Source organism: Falco punctatus (genome assembly GCF_963210335.1).
Source record: "Falco punctatus genome assembly, chromosome: 6".
Lineage (NCBI taxonomy): Eukaryota > Metazoa > Chordata > Aves > Falconiformes > Falconidae > Falco > Falco punctatus.
Genome location: NC_137585.1, coordinates 51,971,899 through 51,997,466, shown reverse-complemented (window position 1 = coordinate 51,997,466; position 25,568 = coordinate 51,971,899). Strand labels below are relative to the sequence as shown.

At 35.5% G+C, this 25,568-nt stretch overlaps 1 protein-coding gene across 2 annotated transcripts in view; it reads right to left on the bottom strand.

Moving 5' to 3' along the window:
• Window positions 1-25,568, bottom strand: part of ARID2 (AT-rich interaction domain 2) — a 107,134-nt gene that overhangs the window by 30,707 nt on the left and 50,859 nt on the right. For both annotated transcript variants that reach the window (XM_080392558.1, XM_080392559.1), the window contains 7 exons: window positions 14,617-14,750; window positions 13,549-13,767; window positions 10,825-10,892; window positions 2,115-2,181; window positions 1,780-2,030; window positions 537-633; window positions 247-456 (listed from right to left, as the gene is read on the bottom strand). In XM_080392558.1, the coding sequence (XP_080248684.1) occupies window positions 247-456; window positions 537-633; window positions 1,780-2,030; window positions 2,115-2,181; window positions 10,825-10,892; window positions 13,549-13,767; window positions 14,617-14,750 (1,046 nt within the window). The remainder of the gene's footprint in view (window positions 1-246; window positions 457-536; window positions 634-1,779; window positions 2,031-2,114; window positions 2,182-10,824; window positions 10,893-13,548; window positions 13,768-14,616; window positions 14,751-25,568) is intronic.

Below are 25,568 nucleotides of genomic sequence, written 5' to 3'. Positions count from 1 at the left end.
TGAGATCATCATGGCATTAAAAAAAAAAAAAAAAGAGAGAGACTTCAGAAGTTACAGCTTTCCTAGTTATGAGCATCATCAATTTCTTGAGGACATGAATAAATCTTAGTAAAAACTTCCTATTCCAATATCCAACCCGAAGCTGCACACACACACAAGCAAGCCATGTTTTTAACCACTGAACATGGTATACTCTTAAGCCTTTTTTTTCCCTACATAAGTAAGAGCAATATGTTTCTCACTTACCTATGCTCTTCTCTACTTTAGCAATCTTTGAGCAGGCCACTTCTCCCATTTCTGTGAGCATGTATAGCACCTCAAGTGCTGAGATTACAAGCAGCACATCCGGTAGTGTGAGATGACATATGATCTCTTTATAGGATTCTTGATCCACATATTCACAAATTAAGACACCATTATCTTCAGCCTTACAAAGATTTGCCAAGATTTCCATGCCTAAAGAACAAATACAAAATAGTTTTAAACAGCAATAATTGCAATTCTAATACAACAACAAGAATAGCTAGAGATCTTACCTCTCATTTTTAAAAATCTATCCCTTGACATGAGGCATTTTGTAACAGTGTGAAACATTAGATGAGTAGTTTTGAAATCAACAGGATCCAAAAGAAGCTGACGAGAAAGGGGGGAAAAAAAAATTACTAACACTATCCATATAGTGCTAATGGCTCAAAACCTTAAATTTACATATAAAAATATAAGGTTAAAAAGTGTTTAAATGCAGCACATATAAATGACATTTATGTTCACAAAAATCACAACCCTGTGATCTTTGTATTATAGCTCACATTTTGAGTTCCCTCCTCCTCCCCTGCTCTGAAGTAGCAGTCTAACTTACACTTTCCATTACTCAGAATAAGGAAAATAACTTTACTCCCAGGCAGTTCACAGTATACACAAATATATTTTAATATCCAACAAACAGAACTTGAATAATGACAAACATTCCTTCCAAAACACAATCACAAACATTCATTCTGTTTCTATCCACTCCTGCTGCTCAGTCAGAGCTCTCAGACATTGTAATATGTAACATGCTCTCTTATTCAAGAGAAGCTGGATACATGGTAAATGAAAATGCCATCTTTTTTAGAAAGTTCAGCAGTGAACCAACACTGCAAGCCTCATTCTCTGATACTACCCATTTTACTTACATTTATCTGCTGTATTTTAAAATTTAAACAATATCTGAACATATCTACCTATAAAATTCATATAATTTATCTGCACAATTATATGACACATTGAAATAATGTATTTTATTACATTCAAGCCTCTTTGAAAATGATGCCTCACATGATTCAGGCAGTATACCCAGTGGCACATGACTAGCTTACTGGTGCCCACTACAAGCTGCATAAAACCCTCTACCACCCCCTTTCTCAAAATGTATTATTTTGAAGTTATGACTAAAGGTTATAATTATGAAGTGAAGAAGCTAGCGTATAGTCTGCAGAATTTAGCTAAATTCCTTTCTTCTCTCTAGGAAACTAAACTGAAAATTATACATGACAAATATTTCGCATCTCCCTATACAATCAGTCTTCTTCATGTGATTCCATTTCAAACCGAAACATACACTCTGTATTTTTGTTTTGGCTCTAAATACTTGTTTTCAAATTGCTATTTACAAATTCATAGAATAATTCATTTCCTGCTTCATCCAATGATCAAGGAAAAAAGTAATTAATTTAATTAACACTGAAGTAATGCTTTTACCAAATTATATTTTAATTATTGTGTTTAGAAGCACATTACCTCTGCTGCAATATTTCCCAGCGTGTCAAGCCCCAACTGCCGTAGAGAAATAAAGTGACTATGAGCAGAGAGTAGCAGGAACCGAAGACAAGTACGATTAGCTGCCAAAAGTTTAACATTTCCCTCTTCAAAAGAAAGATTACGTAAAATCACTGCGATCTGAAGTACCCGCTGCCCTTCAATATCATTAATGCCCAATTTGCGAGGTGGATGAAACAAGGATTCCCAAATCCACTCTTCTGATGGAATATCTACAAAGTAAACAAATACATTTTAGTCCATCTTTTGCCATATTTACCAACATGCAAGTATTAAGATTAGTCAAGATGTCTCACCTTGAGATTTGCTTCTGTCAGAAATTAGATCACGAACTTCAATATCCTCAACAATATCCTTCCAAAACTGAAAAAATAATTAAAAATACACTGAATTTCCAGGGCCTTATATTTCTTTAGATATTGAAATGAAAAACATTATTCTTTAAAAATTTCCTAGTACCTTGATACATCTAAGAGTAACCACATTTTTCACTCATTTGATGATACGCAAGATGTTCAGTACTTTAAGATACTCGTTCCTTCAAGCCCGTAAGTACACATTCATGATCAACCATCGCTACCACGAAGTACTTTGCTGAAGCACATACTGAAGCTATATGGACAGTTTTCCACAATTAATTAGAAATACTGCAGTTGTAAGTGGGGAAAAAGTGCAGCTCATCCTCCTTCACCACCTACAAACAGTAAACTCCTAAAGCAGAAGATGGTGACTCCTCTCAGTTTCAGTAGATCTTAAGACTCCTGGCCAGAAGTACAACAGTCAGATTTCTATCTTGGGAGACTTTTTAAAGCTTCTGTTACATTTTCCACATCATCATAGATCAAGGGAAAGAGAGAAGCAGCAACCACCATCACCAAAAACCTTTCTAAATATAAGCAAAACAGAATGCTTCAGCAGTCTGGAATTCAAATTACTTTACAAATACATGGTCTGATCTGTAAATGGTTATTATGCCAGTTAGTTCTTGAATTTCAACAGGACTAGCAAGAGATTAAGGTTTACAAGCTAATAAAGACACACACTGTGATGTATATTAATACAAAAATACATGATATATACATTCTAATGTGTAGTTTTATAATGAAAATATAAACACTCCTGTGGCTCACTAATGAAATACAGCTCCTCTTTTGGCTATGCTCACAGAATAAAACCACAAATAAATTTGGATAAAAAGGGAAGGATGGGAAGCACAACCAGCTGAACAGCAGGAGAAATCTTGCTATGCAAATGTAATTACTAAATTACAGCGTTCATACCAAGCTTGACAGTGCTATTTTCTTGAAAAATACAATACTACAGATTTTGTAAATTGGAATGAAAAAAAGTTATTTTCCACTGCAAAGATGCTAAATGACATTCAAGTGCTGTTTAGAAAAGAGGATTACTTGCACAGAAGAGATTACTACCTCATTTTAGCAAAGAGAAGAACAGCCCAATATAAGTCTAACCTTACCGGTTTTCTAATTAATACTGAGGCTATTATCAAACACCACAGAAGATGAAGGCACGCAGGTAAAATCTGCGGAATGTACTTAATTTTGAGATAGCCTCCTTCTCTAAAAGTAAGGGTATTTAAGGAAAAGGCTTCAGTCATTGTTTATAAAAGCACAAAATAGTATACTCTGGAAATATACCAGTCCTTCCTTTAGGATGTTTCCTTTTGGAAAAGCAATGAACACAGTAAGCCTTCACATTTCACTGCTACTTAAAAGAAAAACCTCAGAAGCTTTTAAAGATTAGTTGTTTAATCAGTTAAAGATTTTTTTTAAAGTGAATATTGAACTTAAAAGTCTTCAACTTCAACCTGTATCTTTTTGGAAGAGGCCAAAGTCAACCACAATACAATGTTAAAACTACTGTCACAAGTCAAATGTTAAAACAGCATCATCACATTTTGCTAGCTGAATACTCCAATAATCCACCTTTTGCAACTTAAGTATTATGTGTATAGTCCAAAATCAAACATTTAAAAACTCTGACAACATAAAATCACAAAGGAATAAATTTTTCTATCTGGAAGCCAAATCACCCTGGACATACTCTCAAAGGGATGGAAAATGAAGATTTTAGAATTCTGCAGATGAAGACACTACAGACCCTGCTGAAGATAAAGCCTCAAAGTACTATGGCTAAAGACGAAGACAGGAATACATTGTTAGAAAACTGTACTTGTCACCTAAAACTTGACGAATGAACAGATACACACTTGAACAACTGAGAAGGTCTTCCCTTCCTAAAGAGGCAGTCTGTTGAATGCTATCTGTCAACTCAGATGAGATTATCTTTTTCAGAAAAGAACAGAACATGGCTCCTTCCTGTAAGCTGAGATACACACCAAGGTGCCAAATAAAGTTGACTTACATATAACTGTTATTCTTCAAATTGTTTCATTATACAGTCATGCTGTGAGCATAAGATGCTAAACCTCTCCAGCTAGAGAATTTTTACCATAGGATTACTTAGACCATATGCACAAGCCCTGTTACCTATGTGAAACACACCAAAATAATGTTCATCCCCCACACCCTCAGTTCCTCTGAGCCCTACCGATCTGGAAAGGCTCTTAAATCTCTAGGAAAGAAAATCTGCGGGACAGACATGAATATGCAGACAATATAAATTCAAAAATAAAAACTGTTTTTCTCTCCCTCTCTCCTGAGTGTTTATTTCTACATACAGAAGCACTGTGGGTGATAATCCTCACCAAGAACACTGCTTTACCTGTGGAAGTGTCCCCAAGTCTTTTCCTTGCTCAAAACTGCAGGGCTGCATTCCCAAAGCCAGCATGTGTCATGGGTGCTTCAGCAACTGTGAAATGCCTACTGCAGTAGAAAACCAGGCTTCCTGTGAGCACTCTGCAGATTTTAGGATTTCAAACACTCTGCAAAAGCTCCAGTGATATGACCAAATAACTCAAGAAATATTATCCCAAAGATAGTATCACCAAAACCCTCAGGAATATTATCCTATATCCTTCATTCAAGAAGTCACTAACTTAAAACAGCTTATCAGTAAGTAACGTGCTCAGAAATCCAAGCAGCTAAAGCAAACTATTATATATGGCATTTAATGTATCTATTTTAGAGATAGGTTGCTAACTATAGAGGGGTCAGGATCTCAAGGACTTTAGCTGTTGACAAGCATGTTGCAACAATAAATGTTCAGGTGGAAGCCTGATATGCGTATATCACTATACCGAACTCCAAAACACCTGAAAGCTTTACCATAGATAGCTGAGTTGAATTCCTAGCAAAGGGAAGAGGCCATCTGTCTCCAATTATTTAGAATTGGTAGAACAATTTTCCGTTTGATTCCAGCAAGCTATCTTCCAGAATGCACCATACATAGAAGAGTCAACTATTTCCCTCAGAAAAGTTACTATTCTGTTCAGGGAATGACAAACAGCTTGAAGCAACACCCTTGTGTACTGCACGTACAGTCACATTAAGGAATTTTAAAACTACAACCAGCCTGGGCTATGATAAAGTCTCAATCAAATTATCAGGCATAAAATCAAGTTGTCCAAACATTTAAAAAATGCGGGTTCTTTGAGAGGTGCTACGTCAGACCCAACAGTGAATATGAATTCTGCATCTTTGACTCAGACAGAGGACTTCAAGAAACCTCAAGCAGACTCAGGACACTTAGGACCTCTTCAGAAAGAAGGAAAAAAAAAACCAAAAAACACCGCCAGAAGAAAGAGAGTCCTCGATGAGACTTTGAAGGTGGTAAATTGTACTTTCCATTCCTCAACTGGAATGATGAAGCTTATTAATTACAAAACCCTTTACAACATGGTAGGGTAAAACCACCAATAAAAAAAACCAGAAGTGCACCTTGTTCTGAAAAGTTATCCTCTGTGATTCTGGTGAAATACAATGTTTCCATGTCTCAGAAAAATCTTCACACTGGAATCACCTGTCCTACCAGGAAATGATCAAAAAATTCACCCAGCTCTTCTTCCAAAGCACTAGGATCACCTACGATGAGCTCCATCTTGTACTTCTTAATAAAGGTGTTCTCACATGCCTTAAGTTCAGAATGGTTCTGCAGCCTCTATTCCTTCTCTTTACAAGGGAAGAGTTGGCCTAAATCATCTCCTTTTTTGCATTTAAGCAGACTGGTTTGATTGCTCTCAGCCCACTCAACATTTGTTTCCTGCCTAAGCAGGAAAGATCCCTGAAAAGGATGGGGGTAGGCAGAGAATGTTGAGGTGGAAAAATAGTTAAGTAACCTACATACAATGTTCACAGCCTTTCTGTTACAAGGGAACAAGGCAAAACGTGGCAGAATTTTTGTTTGAGAAGAAAGAAGTGGGAAAAGATGAGTTAAGCTTTCTGGGAATTCCTTTGAAAAATGGTACTTATATCACAGCGACAAGGAAAAAAAAATCTATTTAGTATCAACAAGCAGTTATTTATTCCCTACTATAAACTATGGATAGCTGCAATCTGATACTACCTATGAAGGTAAATGAACAAGAAAGGATGAAAAAGTGAAGCTCTTTATCAACAGTCATTCATATATATATATATGTATGTATGTATATGTATGTTTTGGATCACGAAAACACACTGGTAATAGGAACATGAAGCCAAAACTTGGAAGCAAACAAACAACCCTTGACTATGTGACATCCAGATGCTAAGAGATCATGGACAAAGGTCAAGAACTTGATTCACATGCACAACCTGATTACTGTCAGCAGCCAAGTTCCTTTGGAAAAAGATGCACAGTATTAAACAGAATTCACTGGAAATCACATAAACCAAATTACTGTCCATAAAAACAATGGACATTTGAGTCCACAAATCATATAATGTAGCAATGATCATGACTACTTATAGTCGCAGAAAAATATGACAGCAACTGGAGTCAAGTCATCTTGACAGATCACTGAGAGACACAAGAAAGGTGATGTTTGAAACATGTCAGACTTTTAAATCCTTAAGGATCACTCTCCAACACACTGAGAAAGATTAAAACAGTAAATGCTCAGTAATGAAAATTATTAAACTTATAAAAAAAAGAAGAGTTGGACAACAAAGAACGAACTTCTTTTTTTTTTTAAAAAAAAAAAGGAAACCAGAAGTAAAGCACTAAAGAAAGCACAAAAACTGCGTAAGCATGGATTTCTGAACTCCACAGCTAGAGGAGACCTCAATAAGTCCAAGAAGATGAAATCTAAATACTTAATTTGAAGTAAACAGAAACGAGTAGTGCATGAAGAAATACAATACAATTATTCATACACTACAGCAGCTGCCCGCTGTCTGATGGAGACATGAAAGAAATACCTGGAAAAACAGCTAAATCTGTCTGATTATAAGCATTCTATATAAACAAGTCACTCTCTAAAGACAAACTATACTCACAAGTGAACCTTGCTAACATGAGGAAATCCAAAACAAAATGAAACAGTTAAAAATGGGAAAACTTCCAGCACAGACGAGAAAACACCTGAGCAGGATGTCATCAGAGCTTGGGGATGGGGACAATAAAACAAAACGAGGAGATGCAAGATGGCTGGCTAAATGACAGTTGTTCCTGTCCTTAAGTAAGGACTTGCAATCATTCCAACTAACAAGACATTTAGGCTTATTGACAGCACCAAGGAAAAAAAAAAAAAATCAAGACAGGAGAAAGCAACAAATTAACATAGCTGTAAGAGGTAACAGCAGGTTCAACAAAAGTTATACTCAGATTCTGACAATTAATGAACAGATAGATACACTGACTAGTAAAGACATTTGATTCAGTTTAGAGGGAAGTTCTGTAGAAAGTGAGAAAATACAGTGCTGCAGACAATGGAAATTACAAATTTTCCAGGTTTTATTATAATGCAGTAAGGAGGGGGGGAGGGTAGTAATTGGTTCCCTCAAAGTTTAGTATAAAGAAACATGTTGTTTTTATCTTCACCTTCAACTGCAACAGTGATGTTGGAGGACACAACTCAATAGGCAAGCTCCTTTGCTTGTGAATATGACGTTACCAAACTAGTAGACTGTTCTGAAAAAATCATGATACTGCACATGTAAAGTAGAATGATTTTACGTCAAAATTAGAAAAAAGCAGAATATAAAATCAAAGTATTGGTGCTGAAACAATTGACAGATTCTTGCTGATAAGTTAATACAGAACTCAAGAGCTGACCGAATACCAAACAATCTACAGTTATTGCACAGATACTTTAGTGTGGGAGAAATACTAACAGTGATGCTGTTTCACTCCTAGTGTACAAATATAAGTAGAATGAAGACAAAAAATAATGAAGAAAAACATATGGCCATTTTTATTGAAAACCAATTTAAAAATACTAATATTATTAAGAGACCAAAAAATAAATCAAACTTATTTTAAGCAAACATACTAAAGTGTTTTGTGGAAATTTTAAATAACTACATAATTCTACAATGACCCCCAATGTTTGTATAAAGACACTGAAATACAGAAACCAAACTGCTCTATAAAATCCAAAGTTGCATGTTTATGTTCATATATTTCAATAAGCATGAGGAGGAGCTTGGAAAAAAGTTAGTAAGAGTAGCTATATAGATGAAATGTCAAAAATTCTTAACAACTCTCACAGATAATTTGTATTTGTTTCACTGCATTTAAAAAGCTATTTTCAGCTAATAAAGACTAGGAGTTGAATATTTTTTTTTTTTTGCATGAAACTGACATTCAATTGCCAAGAATCCAAGTTTATGACTTCTCTATGAATCCTGAATTTAACCCTGAGAATCGTTTTCAGAACAGCTTCAAGATTTCTAGTATTTCTCAGCTTCCCTCATCCCCTCAATCCCTTATCTCCAACACATAAAAAATCCTCCATGGTTTGAGGGTAACATTTATAAACTCAACAAAATTTCTATCAATTCAATTCCTATTAGTTTAGAATTCACAGGTTTAAGAAATTGCTTTCCCCACCCTATTCTCTATGAATCTCTAATATTTGTGTGTCCATGCCATCACTACAATTCATAATTCCACATTTTTAGTCTCCCACTTAAGAACTTTGTTCCATTTTCATCTCTAGACCAATTTCTAACCTGCTGCCATTATAGCAGAGAAACAAACTGGAATGATAACCTTACAAAATCAAGACATAAACAACTGGCAACAAAATTTAATAAACCAAACAAAGGAGATTTTTGTAAAAGATAACGTGAACAGTCAAGTCAGGGACATGCATTCAATAGCCATCCTATTAAAGCTGTAAAAGCAAATCTAAAAGAAAAAAAAAAAGGGGGGGGGGGGGGGGGGGATACAAAATCTCAACCCTGCCAACCAAATATCTCTCTCCTACGTCATAAAGGGAACCATTATGGAAACTTCATTTCTGTTTTAACACATCCACAGCTGCAATACAAAATAAATTACTTCCAGTACTAGAGTCAAGCAAACACTTGAAGTAAGATGTTCTGAAAAATCTGGATTCTTGGCATTAGAAATGTTTTTAGATCTGGTGTTCGTTTCTGACATGCTTTCAGCAGTATTTCACTAGAGTGGTACTATACATGTTGTAATGTTCAAAAACGGATCTTGGAGAGTATCCAAGTTTCCTATTAGTAAACTTTATTGCAGTTACATTGGTTCTACTTAACACTTTGTTAAAAACATTTATCAGAACCATCTGTCCTTATCTATCACAATTACTTAAGTTTATATAATTAATGAACATATAATGAATTAGAATTCTGTGTAATTTAAAATGTTTATAGATCTAGACATGGTGCTTGTTGCTGATCTAGATCAGCAACAGTCTGACAGTTTAGGGTGAAGTGAACACAGAAGTGCTAAATGCTTTTTAAAAAAACCAAATCAAAACACAACCTACAGTACTTCTGGACATATTTTTCAATGCAAAAAGGAAACAGATTATGAAGCATTATTTTTTACACTTAGCTTCAGCACATTTGAATCACATTTTCAAGTTCATATACTAACCAATATGAGAGCTTACCTTTTTTGTTCTTAATTTTACCTAGGAAATTTTGGTTAGGGAATCTAGTCACTGATATTTCAGGAATACTTACCATTTAACTAACACTACTATGGTCCAACTCGTCTCAAAATTGAGTTACATAAAAATAAAGCAAAAGACAAATGGAAAAAGCTCCTAACAAATATTTCTCTATACTGCTGGAAAGACATTTCAGTATATGAGACAATTAAGAAATTGAGCAGAAACCCAGCTGTAAGTTCATAAGGAACTCAGCACCTTATCTCTTAATATTTTTACTTAATAAAAAGCGCAAATTATCAAAAATATGTTTTAATCTAGCGTTCTCCTATTTTAGCCACACAAACCATTACCTGAAATTCAATTTAAGGAAATTGTGTACCACAGCAAATATGCTGAAAAGTCAAATCTATTTCAGCTATAATATATTTCATGCTCTCATTCACCTCAAAATGCTCACCTAGAATAAAGAGGAAGCACTTACACGCAGTTTTAGTTATATTTTTACTACTTTTCATTACTTATACAGTAGACCGTGCCCTCTAGTGGAAAGATAAAAAAGCCCTGTGCAAAAATATTTTAACTGAAACGAACTTGCAACACTGCTAACTTACTTAAATTTGTCCCATGTTTATTATGTTATGGACTTAATTTTCATAATCCAAAATGTTTCTTTACTGATCACAGCAGTTTTTAAAAAACAGCATTTTTTACTCTTGCCAGGTATCTTAGCCAGTTTTTCTTCTCCTCATACATATTTGCTTTCTTATAAAAAGAAACATGGAACCTCTTTATTCATTTCCCTACACCTATTTTTTATTAATAAATTTCTTACTGCTTATCCAAACATTTTATGACAACTGTGATTTAGTATCCTATTATATTTAAATCAAAGGAACAGAGTTGAGAGTCATTCTAAAGACACATGCTAGTATATCTTAATAATTGTCTATATTTTAAAGGAATTTATACCCATCATATGCAGTTCAAAATTATTTTAACAATTTTTAAATTACCTTAACAAAATCTCTATCAGTTTTCTCCTTCCATTCTTCTCCAAATACAGCAGAAAATGATCCTAAAGCTTTAAGCATAAAAAGCAGAATTTAGTAAAATAAGAACGTTTGATTGCTGCTTTTTACTAATCCATAAACATTCAACAACATCACAGATTCTTCAGTGTTTTCATTCAAAAAACCTTGTATAAACCAACCGAAATGTTTATAGTCATTTAATTAACTGATACTGCAATTTTACAGTTTAAATTGAAAGTAAGTAGTCCATAACAAATGGACTAGTTTGTGAACACTTTAAAAAAACACATGGGAAATTTCCATAGCTCTTTTTCAGGAGCCAAGATGACTGCTCAGTTTTCAACCTCACATCAACAACTGTTTTCCATGTGCAGTGTAAGCTGTAAGCACTACTTTAGTAATTAAACAAATCCCCACTAATGTTTTCTAAACACTGACAGTAGCAGGGAGATTGACAGCACTCAACTGAATGCCAATATTTAACCAGGAAGTGTACTGCATGTTCTTGGCTGTTTGGTGGACCACTACCACAAACATTTTGATCATCACTCCTTGAAAGTAGCAAAGGCTCAATCTGACTCAAAGATCAAGTCAATCCAAAACCAAACTGTCTTGCAGTAGTTCAGTAACAAGCCAATTGTACTTTTAAATTATACAAACATTTTGGTTCATAACATTTTATTGTTTTGAGCAAAATGTTTTAAATCTCAATTCCAAGATCACATCAGCCTTCAACTCACAGAATCCAAACCCAAGCTTATGCAGCACTCCAAACTGAAGATACTAAATAACCCCAAACCCCTGGAGCTGCCCCTATTACCTGCAATATAATTGTTATCTCAAACTTTGGAAGGGGGTGGGGAGGGGGGAGCTGAAGACATATTTTTCTTGTACCTAGAAACACTGCATTATAAATACTAACAATGCTAAAACCTTAGAGACAGGCCAAATCTAAAATCCACATTAAATAAAGTTAATCAGCCATCATTTATTTACATCTGGAATTATTGTGACAGTATTTTCATACTACCTGAATTTGCTAATTACAGATTTCATTTAATCACCAAACATGACAGATTTACCTTCACTATTTATAATATAAAAGTATCTAAGTATTTCAGATTGAAGTTTCATGCTTCAAAAATAGGTAAACACAAACCTTCTTTCTTTCCCCACTTTGTTCCAATTAGGCCTCCTAACGCTGCTAGGACACTCCCTGGATTTATCCAGAAGATGTAATCAGCTAAGATAAAAATGAAGTTTTCTCCAGGGAATGAAAACAGCAAGCCCATTACACGCTCATCATTCCTCTTGGCTTTACCTCTAATGTTTTTCAATATAAGAAATACTAATATAGACCAGCTATGGAACAAGCCTGTGCTCAGAGTCCAAGTTAGGAACTCGAGAAAACACAATCTACCTCTGCCAGATCAAAAAAAAAATTAGAATCATCAAATAGCAAAACAAAACTTGATTAAATTATTAGTGAATTCCTAAGTCCATCGAAGTTCCATCAAAAGAACAGGGGAGTGATGGTAAACTCAAAAATCTAGAGCACAAGCATCCTGGAATCACTGACATGCAGGACTAAGTTTCACTTTAACTTCCTTTCAAATATTTTTCTTTGAAAGTTCTTGTGACTGGGCTAGATGCAGACACTAAATGCCCAAGATCTAACCATATCTGAAGGGCACAGCTACAAATCAAAAACATAGGAGAGAAGCTGAAGAACACCAATACAATACTGGGGGGAAGGGGGGGAAGCTAAAAATCATGTAAAAATACTAATCATTAAAAAAACCCACCAATGTCTAACACTCATCCTTCCCCAGAATTTTAAAACAGAATCTCTGACATACCATACTATGATTGTGCTTACACATGCAAAGGAGATTTATAAGCAAACAGGTATGATCATCTGTACTAGCAGAGTTCAGTACACTTAGCTGAAAAAGCTCATTTGGACAATTTCTTATGGTGACAGTTTCTGAAATTCCGTATATAAAACCAGTGAATATTTCCTCCTCACCACCATGCAAGAGGAACGTTACGATTTTAGGATGGTTTGAGTTAACTTTTTTTTCCCCTCTCCTTGACAGAAAGACAAACAAGGAACAACTTAGCATGGAGGTCACACTGAACAAGTCAGAATAGCTTATTTCACATACTGAAATAAAAATTTACGTGCTAACACACTAAATAATTCTGAAAATCAGGTTAAGATTTTTATCCCTTGAATTTTGTATTGTGAATTTCACTACAATTGAATGTGTAGTGAAGTATATGGATAAAGACCTTAGTGGCTCATTGTTTTCAGACTGCCGTTTTTAAATTTTTACATTTGTGACTGCTACTAGAAAAGAATTATGAAAGGTCAGCATGGTCCTATGAATTCAGAAGAAAGCAGTAATATGCTACAAGCAGATGGAAATCCAATGCTTTAAATTCGGCACCTTCAACAAACTCTTATCACTGAAAAACTAATTCTTAAATTTCACTAAACCGTTAAACAATAATCTTTCAATAAAAATTACCTGGTTTAAAAGGTATTTGTAATGTCTAATAAAAACTAACTGCAGACAAGGTAAAAACAAAAACTAGATATATTACAGTGCAATAAATTATAAACATTTTCATTATCGAGGGTTGTGAAAGATGCTACAACAGGTATTAACACTTTCTGTTGCAAAAATGTTATATACTTACTGTCATCAAACACCCCAGCATTTGCAAGCAGTAAAGTGATGATTTTAGGGTCCTTTTCAAGCTGCATAACATGCTTGCTTTCATTTGAAAGAAGAGTACACACATTAATTGCAAAGTCCACTTCATTTGGGAGTCCAGATAACAGTGAAAGCACCAATTTATTATAGTCATTTGGTGAGTTTAAGTCCATAGACAGCCCATAGCTTTGACGAAGGTAATCTAAACAAGAAAAAAAAAAGTTTTCACAACTAAACTAATTAATATTCAGATGATATATTAAGCAATGTTATTATGAATGAGAAGTACTTTTTTAAAGTTTTATTAATAAGGTATTGTGAGCGTTAACAAGTTTTTATAGTATTCAACTCAGTTATTTCCGTTAATCTTTGGCCAAAGTGCTGAACACGTTCTACTTAGCTATGTAGCTTTCTAGTTAGATACTAATGACTTCATCACCTCCAGAATGCAACACTGCAGTATGTTCTCCCAAAGAAAAACTTTGAAAACACAAACTTTAATTAAAGCAGAATAGAACTGTAATACAATTTGGAGTCAATTTCAACACAACAAATTACACATCCATTCCACAGAGTCCACTCGCTTCTGATTTATTGGTTAAACATTGATACTTTGGTCTCTAAATTGCAGTGGTGTTGATTCTGGCTCCTTACACATGCGCTTTATTCCTCAGATTTTAAAGCTTAATTAATCGTATGCTCAATTCAGGTATTTGGCTCTGCAGAGAAACGACTGATGTGACAATACACCGAGAATTTTCAAGGTATGTTTTTTTCAAGAAAGTAACTATTTATCCCTGCTAAATACAAAGGGAAACATCTGTAAAGACAAGAAATAACTTATGGATTTTCATATTTATTTTATTTTGGTTCATAGTGGGTAAGTTTGTGAGTGTATCAAATTAATAACTTGAGTGACCTATAGATATGATAATTTTAATAACATTGTACATTTACCTACACAGTATGTCTGTAGCCTCTCTGAGGGGGGGGGGGGGGGGGGAAATATATATATGGGGAAAAAAGAGCACTTTTGTCCTCAAAAATTTACCTGACACACTGTGTTGCTGGTAGTTATAGGAAGTTGGAATTGCACCAATAGGAAGCTGTGGCTTTGGATTGCCTGGTTGTACCTCATCATCCTCCTCCCCAAAATGATGGACTTTTTCATACTTTTCTAGATAACTGGAATAATAAAAAAAAACAACACACACAAAAACCCAAAGGTTTTGAATACATATAGTATAACCGAATCCTTCATCCTCCAGCAGCTGAGCTGCCAAAGGAAACAAACTGTACAAACATGGAGATTTACTGGAAACAATAGTCAAAGTGGTATGAAACATAAAACATGAGTCAGACTGACAATAGGCGATACAGAAAATGCAGATATGTGGAATTACGAATTTGGGTATTAAATTTCTTCACATCTCTCAACAATAACCCCTAGCTAAATTTCAACCTGTTGAGCCCTCTTGTGAACCCATTTTTCCCAAATCAGCTTTTGCTATCCAAGATAACTCTGCAGGTGGAAGCATCATAAAAATTATTCTGTGCAGGTTAACAATACACATATTGAGGTAAAGTGCAGAAAATACTTATTTCTTTTTGCCTGACGTAAAGAGAAACAGTATACCAAGTTCTAACAATTACACAAGAGTAAGAGAATTCAGGGATACTGAGCGCAACAAATCAGGATCAGAAGTTCCAAGCCATGGCTGCAGCTAATGATGACTATTGGAAATCCCTTCAAACCTCTTAAAAAAAAAAAAATGCCGATATACTGTATTGAAAATGGACTGCAAACACAAAAGTTACATATACCAAAAGTAAACAGTCAACCAGCTTGGTAAACTAATTAACTCAACAGATAATTTACCATTAAAACCTGTAATTTTCAGAACTTTCTATACTCCAATATATAAAGTCAACTTAAAAGGCCCACAGTAGCTTAACTTCACACTGATAGGTAGTTGCAAAACCCTTCATGAAATTATGTCAAAGTGCAAAGATGCCTAAATTTACACACTTTCACTGTGCTGAAAACTGACAATTTCGAGTCCATTAAGTCGCAATAAAAATATTGTATAATCAGGAAACCATTTAAAACATTTACCTTCCTTTTTGTACATGTTACAAGTATTTAATATATAAGAAAAAACCCCAAGCTTTTGGTATAATTTTTTTAGTAAACACTGAAGTCATTAACTCATGGTGAATGAGAAAGATTTTAAGAAAACAGTATTGTCATTGACCTCTGGGGAATATGTCACATGCATTACATTAGTAATTATTTCATGAAGTGAGAGATCAGTCACATAACCGCACCTTTTAAATGTAGTAAATACAATTTTTTTTAAGAAAATGGTACATTGCAGAAGAAAGGGAAAAATTCAGAGTTAATAAGGCATAACATGGCATACTGCATCACATGTAACTATGATTCGTGTCTGACTAGTGTTTAGGATATTCAAAGTACTATATATATTAATTTTATGTGAACCTCTGCTATAGCACCCTCCTGACTACACAGACTCTTGAGTAAGTTAAGGAGTCGGCAAAAATCTTCCCTGCACTATCATCTGCTTTTAGGGATTTTAACAGACTAAAAATTACATTTAAATATGGTTAGGTTTTATCTTTACATGAAAAATCCTCATTTATGCAAATTAGATTCCAATTTAAAATCTGCAAAAAAGGAAAATCCTATAGAATTAGGTTGTTTGTAACTTTTTAAAACTCATACCTCAACACTCTCCTACTCACAGGTTTTTAAATCTAAATCCTAGCTTTTCTCTTCCACTATATTGTCTTCCACAAAACAGTGCACTTCCCTTCTAAAGAATTTACTTTTTGTTGCATTAAAATGGTCATTTAGAGATGCTGACTTAAGTATTTACGTAACTGTTTTATTATTTTATTTCCTTCTTGCAGTTTATCAGACAAGGAATACCATACTTTTATTCTACTTTTTTATCTGCTTTCAGCTATTCAAGTTTGTTATTTCTTTGAGGTTTTTTAATTTCCTTCCAATACCGATGAATTGTTAAGCACTCCATAAATGAACATACATCACTGAATATGGCAATCACACACACACACAAAAAGATAAGATGTGACAATTTCCATTTTCTGTATTATCATTTACTTGAGAACTTCTTAAACATTTCAGGGTAAATCTAGAAAAAAAAAAAAAAAAAAACACAACAAAAAAACCAACCCAAACCACAACAACAGAAGTGCATGGGCGGGTTATATATACTGGTGAGCACATCAGAGCTCAATTCAGAACAATGCTCAACCTCTGCATTTAAGACTAATATTAAATATACTATGGGATTAAGCAATCTAAAAGTAGCTAAGAGAGAAATACACACACTGTGGAATACAAATGATAAAAAGATTTTTAGGAAGCATGAAGCTATAGCAGCATAGCCAAACAGTCAAATGTAAAGTCAAAAAATGAATGCCTGCTGAATAAGGCACCATGCAATCTTATGTGTCCCATGAATCCATTCTAAAGCATCTCTCTACTGGTTTCTAAAAATAACTGTGTAGATAACCTAACACAGCTACAAACCCCAAGGTTTACTGGAATAGAACACTCATTTCCAGTTGTGAAAGTTAGAAATCCATGGGTTTAAATCACGTAGAAAGGATTTCATTCTTCCAGTGACAGAAACATTTATTTAAGGCTCATGGGTTTTAATTACATACACCTACGTCATGACCAGCATCTGTTCCCTATTCTAACCATTCTGAACCCAGAAAATATTGTAGTGACTATGAACTGAAAAAATACCAGTGGCTTATGTATTCTGACAGGCTAAATTCCCACCTGTATGCATTAGTGATTGGCATTTTAAGATAAACTTAACAGCGGCTTCTAACATCTTGAGAAAGAACACAGTTGTGCAGGGTCCTGAACTATCTCCAAGTCTAATTGCATGTAGGGCCACAATATCTCCCACTTAGAGTGGTTCTAAATGAACCATGGGAACAGTTAAAATACTTTCAATTAAATGCTGCTCACCACAAAAATCTAGTCTTCTGTGTGCTACCAGCATTTGTTTGTTGTCTTTCAAACAGTTCAATCACTGAATCTGTCATCATGACTGTGGTCGTGGTTTGAATGAGTTTGTACTGTAACTGAGGTGAGCAACATTGAAAAGATGATTTCACAGAACTAGTCTAACTTTGATACCAACCAAAAAAAAAAAAAAAAGAAAAAAAAAAAGAACCCTTAAAATCTACAGCTGATCTTTCCTACACATGCACAAACGTAGGCCTTGCTTTGTACTCCTGTAAGATCATCAAAAGCTGTTGAAATTGAGGAAAAGATATGGCCTTCACAAAGTTTTGAATCAGATTAATCAAATCTATGATAAGTCAAATCAAATCAATTTAAACAGCATCTACATAAATGTGTGTTCATGATCAAGACCTAAAGGAGTAGCTCAGAGAGAGACTGACTTTCCCTCCTTCTGACCATTCAGCTTCTGACTCTTCAGAGAGCTCATTCAGCAAACTAAGAGGATTCCACGTCAGCTTGCCACTGATTTTTCAAACACAACAAGGGTCAGATGAACACTAGAGTAGATGCAGGGTAAACAGCAGGCATACACAGCTGAGTATGGCAAGGAGATGACGTGCATGTACTATTTCTACACTGGCAGAAGCTATTCTGCCTCAGCTTGTCTAACAGGACTTCAGAAGTGCTGTGGCTACATCTAATTTCCTCATATTTGTTGGTCTGACTCAAAGCTTAAGCTTAGCATAAACCACTTTCATTACTGAATGCAAGATTTCACAAGAACATTTAGTAAGATGAAGTAAAAATCCCTATACAGAAACACACACAGTACTCAAAGCACAGTTTGCAAATCTACTGCCATCTTTCGCTGGACTTACCCATTCTACAACGAATGAATAGCTATTAAAGCATTTTTTTTAAAAAAGGCACCTTATATATCAAAAAATAATCCATGTTGTTCCATACTTTAAAATACAAAAACTGAACCTTATGCTTTTTATTAAAGCCATGTCCCAGCAGAGTGGAACAATACGAACATCCTGGATGTGTTCCTCTGTTAATACCCACTTTATTAAAATGTGTTAAAACAGTTCTGTCAAACACAGAAACTCTGTAATTTCAAAATCTGCTTTCCTTCTTCCATCTCCAAAGCCAAAAAATTACACTGCCTCTGACTCAGTTTGATTAAGAAATTGGGGGGGGGAGAAAAATTTTATGTATAAATTAAAATAACTTTGCAAACAAACGGTTGGGGCTTTTTTCAGTGTTGACAACTCTCACAACGTTCTCACAAAGGTCTTATTTAATACATCATAGGAAACCACAATTCAAATCAACCTTAAATGATGATCTGATTTTTCCCTACTACACTGCAAGTACCAACTTCACTTTGTTAAATTCTCAGCTCTTTTTGTTGTTACTCAATTTACCGAAGCTCCATCTCTTCAACGAGCACTCCCTCTTTCCTATCTCACCCAAACTAACCAAGTTCGCCAAGCAAAAAACCACAAACAAAACAAAACAAAGCTCCCAACGGCTCCAAAACATCAGTTAAAAAGGCTAAAAAAAACCCCAAGCAACACCAACCCCCCCCCCCCCCAAAAAAAACCCACCCAAAACCAAACAAAAAACAACAAACCCCACATAACAAATAGAAATACCTTCCCCACCTTTAACACATACACTTACACCTTTTAAGATACTGCTAGTTTAGAGGTAGGGTATTTCACTACTTCTCAATCCATTGAGTTTAACAGCACTGCAGTACTGAACTTCAACCATAACAAACAGACCATAATAGATTGCTGTAGTATGATTCCTTCATGCTACATCAGTACCAACTCTTTACATACAGTTGTACAGACCTCATTCCTTCAAACCCTCCTTTTTGTTTCCTGCAGAGAGAACACATGACCTGGAATTGTAGTGCAGAGAAGGAGCTTTGTAAATTAGCTTGTAAATGAGCTTTACTAGTCTTAAATTCTAATCTTACCAGTCCTGCATACAGCTACTGTGCAAACAGCAGAATGGTTATCATATAGACAGGTCTTGCTGTAAAGATACAAGAAATTTAAGAATAATAAATGGAGCTTTTCTATTACTGAAAAACAGTTGTGCAAAAGCTCATAAACTATAATCAGATAGTCACAAAAGGCTAATTTCATGTTTCAAAACAACTCAAATCTGTAGCTATAGACTGGAAACATATACTTTGATCACTGAAAAAGGTTTTTATGAATTCAAAATGCTTCTTTAATTTAGTGAAGTCATAGGCTTTATACATCAACAATACAGGTCCTTAATCTTCCAACTGCCTCTCTTAATTTCAATGCCAACTGAATGATTAGGCCCCGAAAAAGAAAGATGCAGCTAATGTGTACAAAAAAAACCCCTAAAGCAACTAACTAAACTAAGGCCTGGAATGAAATTACTAATAATGAGGAAAACTGCCTTATGTACATACATTGAAAAGTGCTCCACACTGTTAGCATGGCATCTTGAACTGGCGTTAACCCAGTGTACACATGATCCAAAATATTCAACTGAAATGCAATGAAACCCAGTGGCAATTTACAGCCACAACTGCCTTCCAGTTTGGATCACAACTCTGTTCCGAGAGGCTTAACTTCAAACAAACAAACAAAACCCCAACAAAAACTAAAGACACCCCAAAAAGACCCACACACCCAAAAAAACCCACCCCTCCAAAACAAAACCCACAAAAATAACCACCAACACCCAAAAACAACAGAACACACACACACGCACATCTGGTGAATAGGTAGAACTACAGGATATGCAAAGTACTGAGAAATGGGAAAATAACGTAGGTAGACATGTGAAGGCTGGCTACTTTTTGAAGGGCCAGTGATTTCAATGCTTTCTGAAAACATGTTCCTTTAAAGGATCCCTTAAGCTGGAAATCAAAAGATCACACCCTTTTGAAAATCAAATTCACATATTACACGTTCTGTTCCTCTGACAGAACTTCAGTTAAGTCATTTTGTTCCATTTAAGTCTGTGGGAAAATAAGTTTATGAAGATAAGTAATATTTTTGTCCATCAAAAATACCTACTTAAGTAACAACAGAGGATTTTATTCAGCGAAGTTACTTTCAGGCTTGTTTTCAGGTATTTGGGAAAAAATACTAATAAAAGGAAGTTTATACTAAGGTACAGCCAGTGGCACATAGACTTCACTACCAACAGTAACCCTGAATGGTCTTACATTACATTACTGCAAGCTCTCAAGCTAAGGCCTGGGGAACATTTCTGGTACCTTTTGAATCTGCATCTCACAAAAGTAGAGAAGCTGAATTAAAAAAAATAATCTGACTTTTAGATCACTATGGTAACCCAGTGAAAATTTAGAGTCCATCACATACTTCCTTTGCATTTGTCAACTTATTTTATGTAACAGTATAAAATATCTGGCTTCTTTGAGTATTTTGGCTCCCTATGCCAAGACACAGTAAATTTGACAAATATATATTAAGTGAGTGCCTGGCAAAACAGTGCCGGCACGAACCATCACAGTCCAACTATCAATTCCTTACCTTTGTATTCAAAAGAAGAACAAGCAGGTGCCATTCCTACCAGAGCTCTCCACCTGACCTTTCTTGAAACTGCCTTTTTGGCAGCATTATTAGCAGGGGGCTGACAACATGAACTTGAACCAATTCTATTAGCCTGAACACCTTCTCTTAAGAAGACAGACAGACACACTCTCCCTTCTCATTCTCTTGCATCCCGTCTCCCTATCTGCAATCCTATTCCCAACAACAGCCTAGATAATCATGAGACAAAATCCTTACTGTAATAAGGATTTCACACTACTCCATATTCCAGTCTGTGTCACCCTAAGTGAGAATTGTTGCACACTGTCTCTCTTTGCCCCTAATTTTATGTGACTCTTGCCCTGACCTGAAGCACTAAGGAATTGCTGGTGGCAATGCCATGCCAACCAGAAAATTTTCAGAACCATTTTCAGTCCATGCTTGGTAAAACAATGGACGTAGCTGGGGCATGGGGGGTGTGTGGGGATTTAAAAGCTACCTACTATTGTAAGATTTTGAACTCAAAACCCCAAATACCTCTTAAGCTTCCAATAACATTTCTCCTTAATACATGCACTGGTACTTGCACTCATGCATGGTTTACCCAGTTGTACATCTGGCTTCTTCACAAGGGACAACCTGTGAACTTGTGGTGCCAATCAAAAGCTGCAACCTTTTTAAAAAGACGTCGTCTTTATCAAACAATCCATTACAGTCATATACCATGAATCTATGCCTGCTACAGTTCCTTGAAAATCTGATCCATTTATGAAGCCTAATAGCAGGCAGTATTTTAATCACAGAGCGTTTGGTCCCTGCTCTCAGCAGGGCCAAAGCGTTTATATTCAACTCTCCTGCCGCTAGTGCACTCAGTGGAGACTGGTGCCGCACTCTGGAATTAAACTCCTGCTTAGAACTTAACAAAGCTGCTGCTGCAGCTGCCCCAAGTAATTTACTCATTAACAAAAAGTCTGTCCCAAGAATTATCCTAACTATTTCCTGGAAATTCCAGTCAACAACCTGCTTCAAGGCTCTGCCCAAACTTTTAGCATACACCAACAAGCTGCCTCAAACCGGATTTCGCATCTGAGTGTTTTGCCAAGCAACCTTTTCAGGGCTTTTTTCCTTGGCCCCAAGGGCACCATGAATTCCAATTCAACAGTTACATCCAATTATTGTCACAACTGATGTTTGCAGCTGAATCCTTCAAAACAATGTTTGTGCGTTTTCCATTTTCGCATTATCTACCTCAGAAACTGAGTCTCTCACATAATGCACCCCATGAAACACTCCGCATTGTGATTCTCAGCAGCATTTCTTTGGTTTTCTGGCTTACTGTGACCACCTAATAAGACAGGCTGACAAATCGAGACTCTTGAAGCTTTATTGGGCCAGCTTGCCAAATGAGTATGAAACACCAACAGTTGTGCTTTTCAAACATCTGGCCAGGTGCTCCACTGTGTGGCTGCAGAACACTGTACTCCAGTCTGAGCTGGCCTGTTCTGGAGTCTGTTCTCATGCAGCCCCGCCAGACCATATGCACCATACCAGGGACTCCACCACTCCAGCATCTACCCCAACATTCTGTCACATTAGGGGAACTGTGAGCAAAACTCAGAAGGCCCTGTGCAGACTAAACTTGGGCCAAGACCTTTATACAGCTCCACGTACAAACTACAATTGCATACAATGGAATTTAAATGTGTCAACATTTTGTAACATAGGTTATGTGAGACTACATGATAGACGGTCCAATTTGTGGTTTACTTGAAATTTGGTTTAAAAGTTCTTAACTTACCAAGAAGCCTTTGCAAACAGAAGAAAACCAAATACATGCCTTCACAAAGTCCTGAATTTTTGTTAAGGCAAGATATATTATTTATTGTTAGAAAAAGAAGTGTAAAATTAATGAGCTTCAGCAATTCTGGAAGTTTTACTTTGTTAGATATTAGAACAAGCAAAAGAAACAATGCTTCTAAGGAGAAAAAATAGAAATCAATTCTAAAGTTACCAAAAATACATTCTTAATATCTATGGGAACACTAAGAGGAAAGAAATTAAGATACTATTTTATGCTTTCATACTAATAAAGCTCCAGTTTAGAAGGAAAGTAATAGAAGACATATGCCAGCCAAATAAAGTATGCATGCTGGAGTGCAACTTCAAAAGACTGGGGTGGCTGAGGGACAACATAAGCCTCTGAAGAAACTCCACTACCAGGAACACAGATAAATACACTGCATAATTGAGAACAGGAGAAGAAAACAGGTATTTTGACCATCTCTACATTAAGAGAAACTCTATGCTGTTACAGCAGGAAGGAGGAGGGAGAAAGAAGTCCTAAAATAAAAGGCAAAAGTTTCATTCACTATGAAAATTTGTTAGCGAAAATACTAGCTGAAAGCCATTTTAGTCCTACTTCTACATTCTTTTAACTTTCTCTAACTCCTCTTAAATCCTGTGGCCAAATCTGGCAGAGGGACTGCATGGGAAAGTCTCCACACAGCCTATATCTGGGGATTAACATTTCAACAAAGGCAATTCCCAGATGTATTAACTTTATTAATATTATAGTCATTGTGTTGCCATGTAGGGTGACAGCTCATCAAGTCTGTCAAACATCACTGCTGTTTGAGTTTAGCTCTTCAAACAAAACATCAGAATCCTCAACATGTTTTTTGCTGTCTTCGTAACACACTTGCAAGTTCTAGAAAAAACCCTAAGTTTCTCTATTTTGAGAAACAATCTACAGTACCACCTGTACTGTACATGCCTGAACACGAGAGACTATCTGAACGGCAAAGATGCACTAGCACAAATGGCACCACATGTTAGCAATCACTGCAGGCATGTGCAGGGAATTACAACTAAGCATTGTGTGCCTTGCCCAAAGCAAGTCACAGTAACACACTACCACCAACACCAGCCACCTGGTTTCAGACAGCCACTGAAATCTCAAATGCCACTGCATTATGAAAGTTTCTACAACAATTTTCAGTATTCCTATATGCACTGCAGAGCTGGTAGTGATACAAATGAATGTCTCTACACTGTAAGATATATTGTGATATAGTAATAATAATACTTTCAACTAAATACAGCTTCCTACATAGCATTAGACACACACACCATGTCTTATAATGCAGAGTTTGCACAGAATGTAAAAACTTGCTTTCAGTGAACACTATTTAGGTCACTAAGTCAAGTGTCAAAGTAAATAAATAAAAGTCACTTGTTTACATGAATTCTTTCACAAACATATCCTAGGACCTAGTGGTGTTTTGACAGCAACAAATATATTTATCTAATAAGCGTATTTAATGTGGAAATATTTTAAAATATATGTATAAATATACACATAAAAGAATACAAATTTATTTTTTAAAAATTCATAACACAAAGTTATCATTCCTACACAGTGTGATAACTTGGAGCATGTTTTAAAGCTGGGCACTTCCATTAAAAACAGTGGCTCATATTTTGCCAAATATTGAAACAACAAACAAAAAAAAATCTTACAGTTGCTCACAAAATTAGAAGCAAGCAAAAGTACATTAAACACATTATGGGCTTTGATGACTGCAGATAACACAACCAAGCCTTCCAGAAGTATTTCCCGAAATAAACAACTACATACATAAAGACATTTTAATGCAAATACATGTGCACACATTTAATGTCTACTGTTGTACAAAGTTACTTAACTTTCAGAACTGTGAACACTCAAGCAGTTGTTAAATTGGCTGGAAGACCTACCGACTATAAAGCTATAAAAGCAACATACAAATACTTAACTATATGAAGAAAACTATTTGAACACCTACAGATTCATTTTTCCACTACATCTCATGTTTAACTATTATGACATTTTAAATTAGATAAAGGTTTTTGCCTTTTTTTCCCTTCCACGTAACACAAAAGAAGGCAGAGAAAGAAACAATGCTTATTACAGCAATACAATATTCTGTCAGAGCATTCGCTGAAGAGCTACTCTCACCAAACAGAAAATTTCTATTGCAATTCAGTCTTAGCTTTTTCCCCAAATTCAGAATGCAAACTGGCCCTGTATTACCTACAATTAAGGAGGCAATTCCCTGTTGTCTTTAGTTCACAGTTCCATTACCGAATACATAGAAGGAGCTGGTATTTGCACAACAAAACTAAGAAGCATTCCCCTTGTGCACTTTCAAGGACTTCATTAATGTTTTTAGCTAAAGTAGACTGGGAGGCTTTTTGCATGTGAGAAGTAAATTCATTGATTTTCTGCCTGCTAGCCATTACATTAAAGTTATTTACACAACAACGACAACAATAATACCCTGAAATGAATTTATCCTACCGAGAATTTCCAGTTCTTTGAGATTCCCTCAAACCATTTAAAATAACACAGGTATCTACAATATTGCAGAAGGT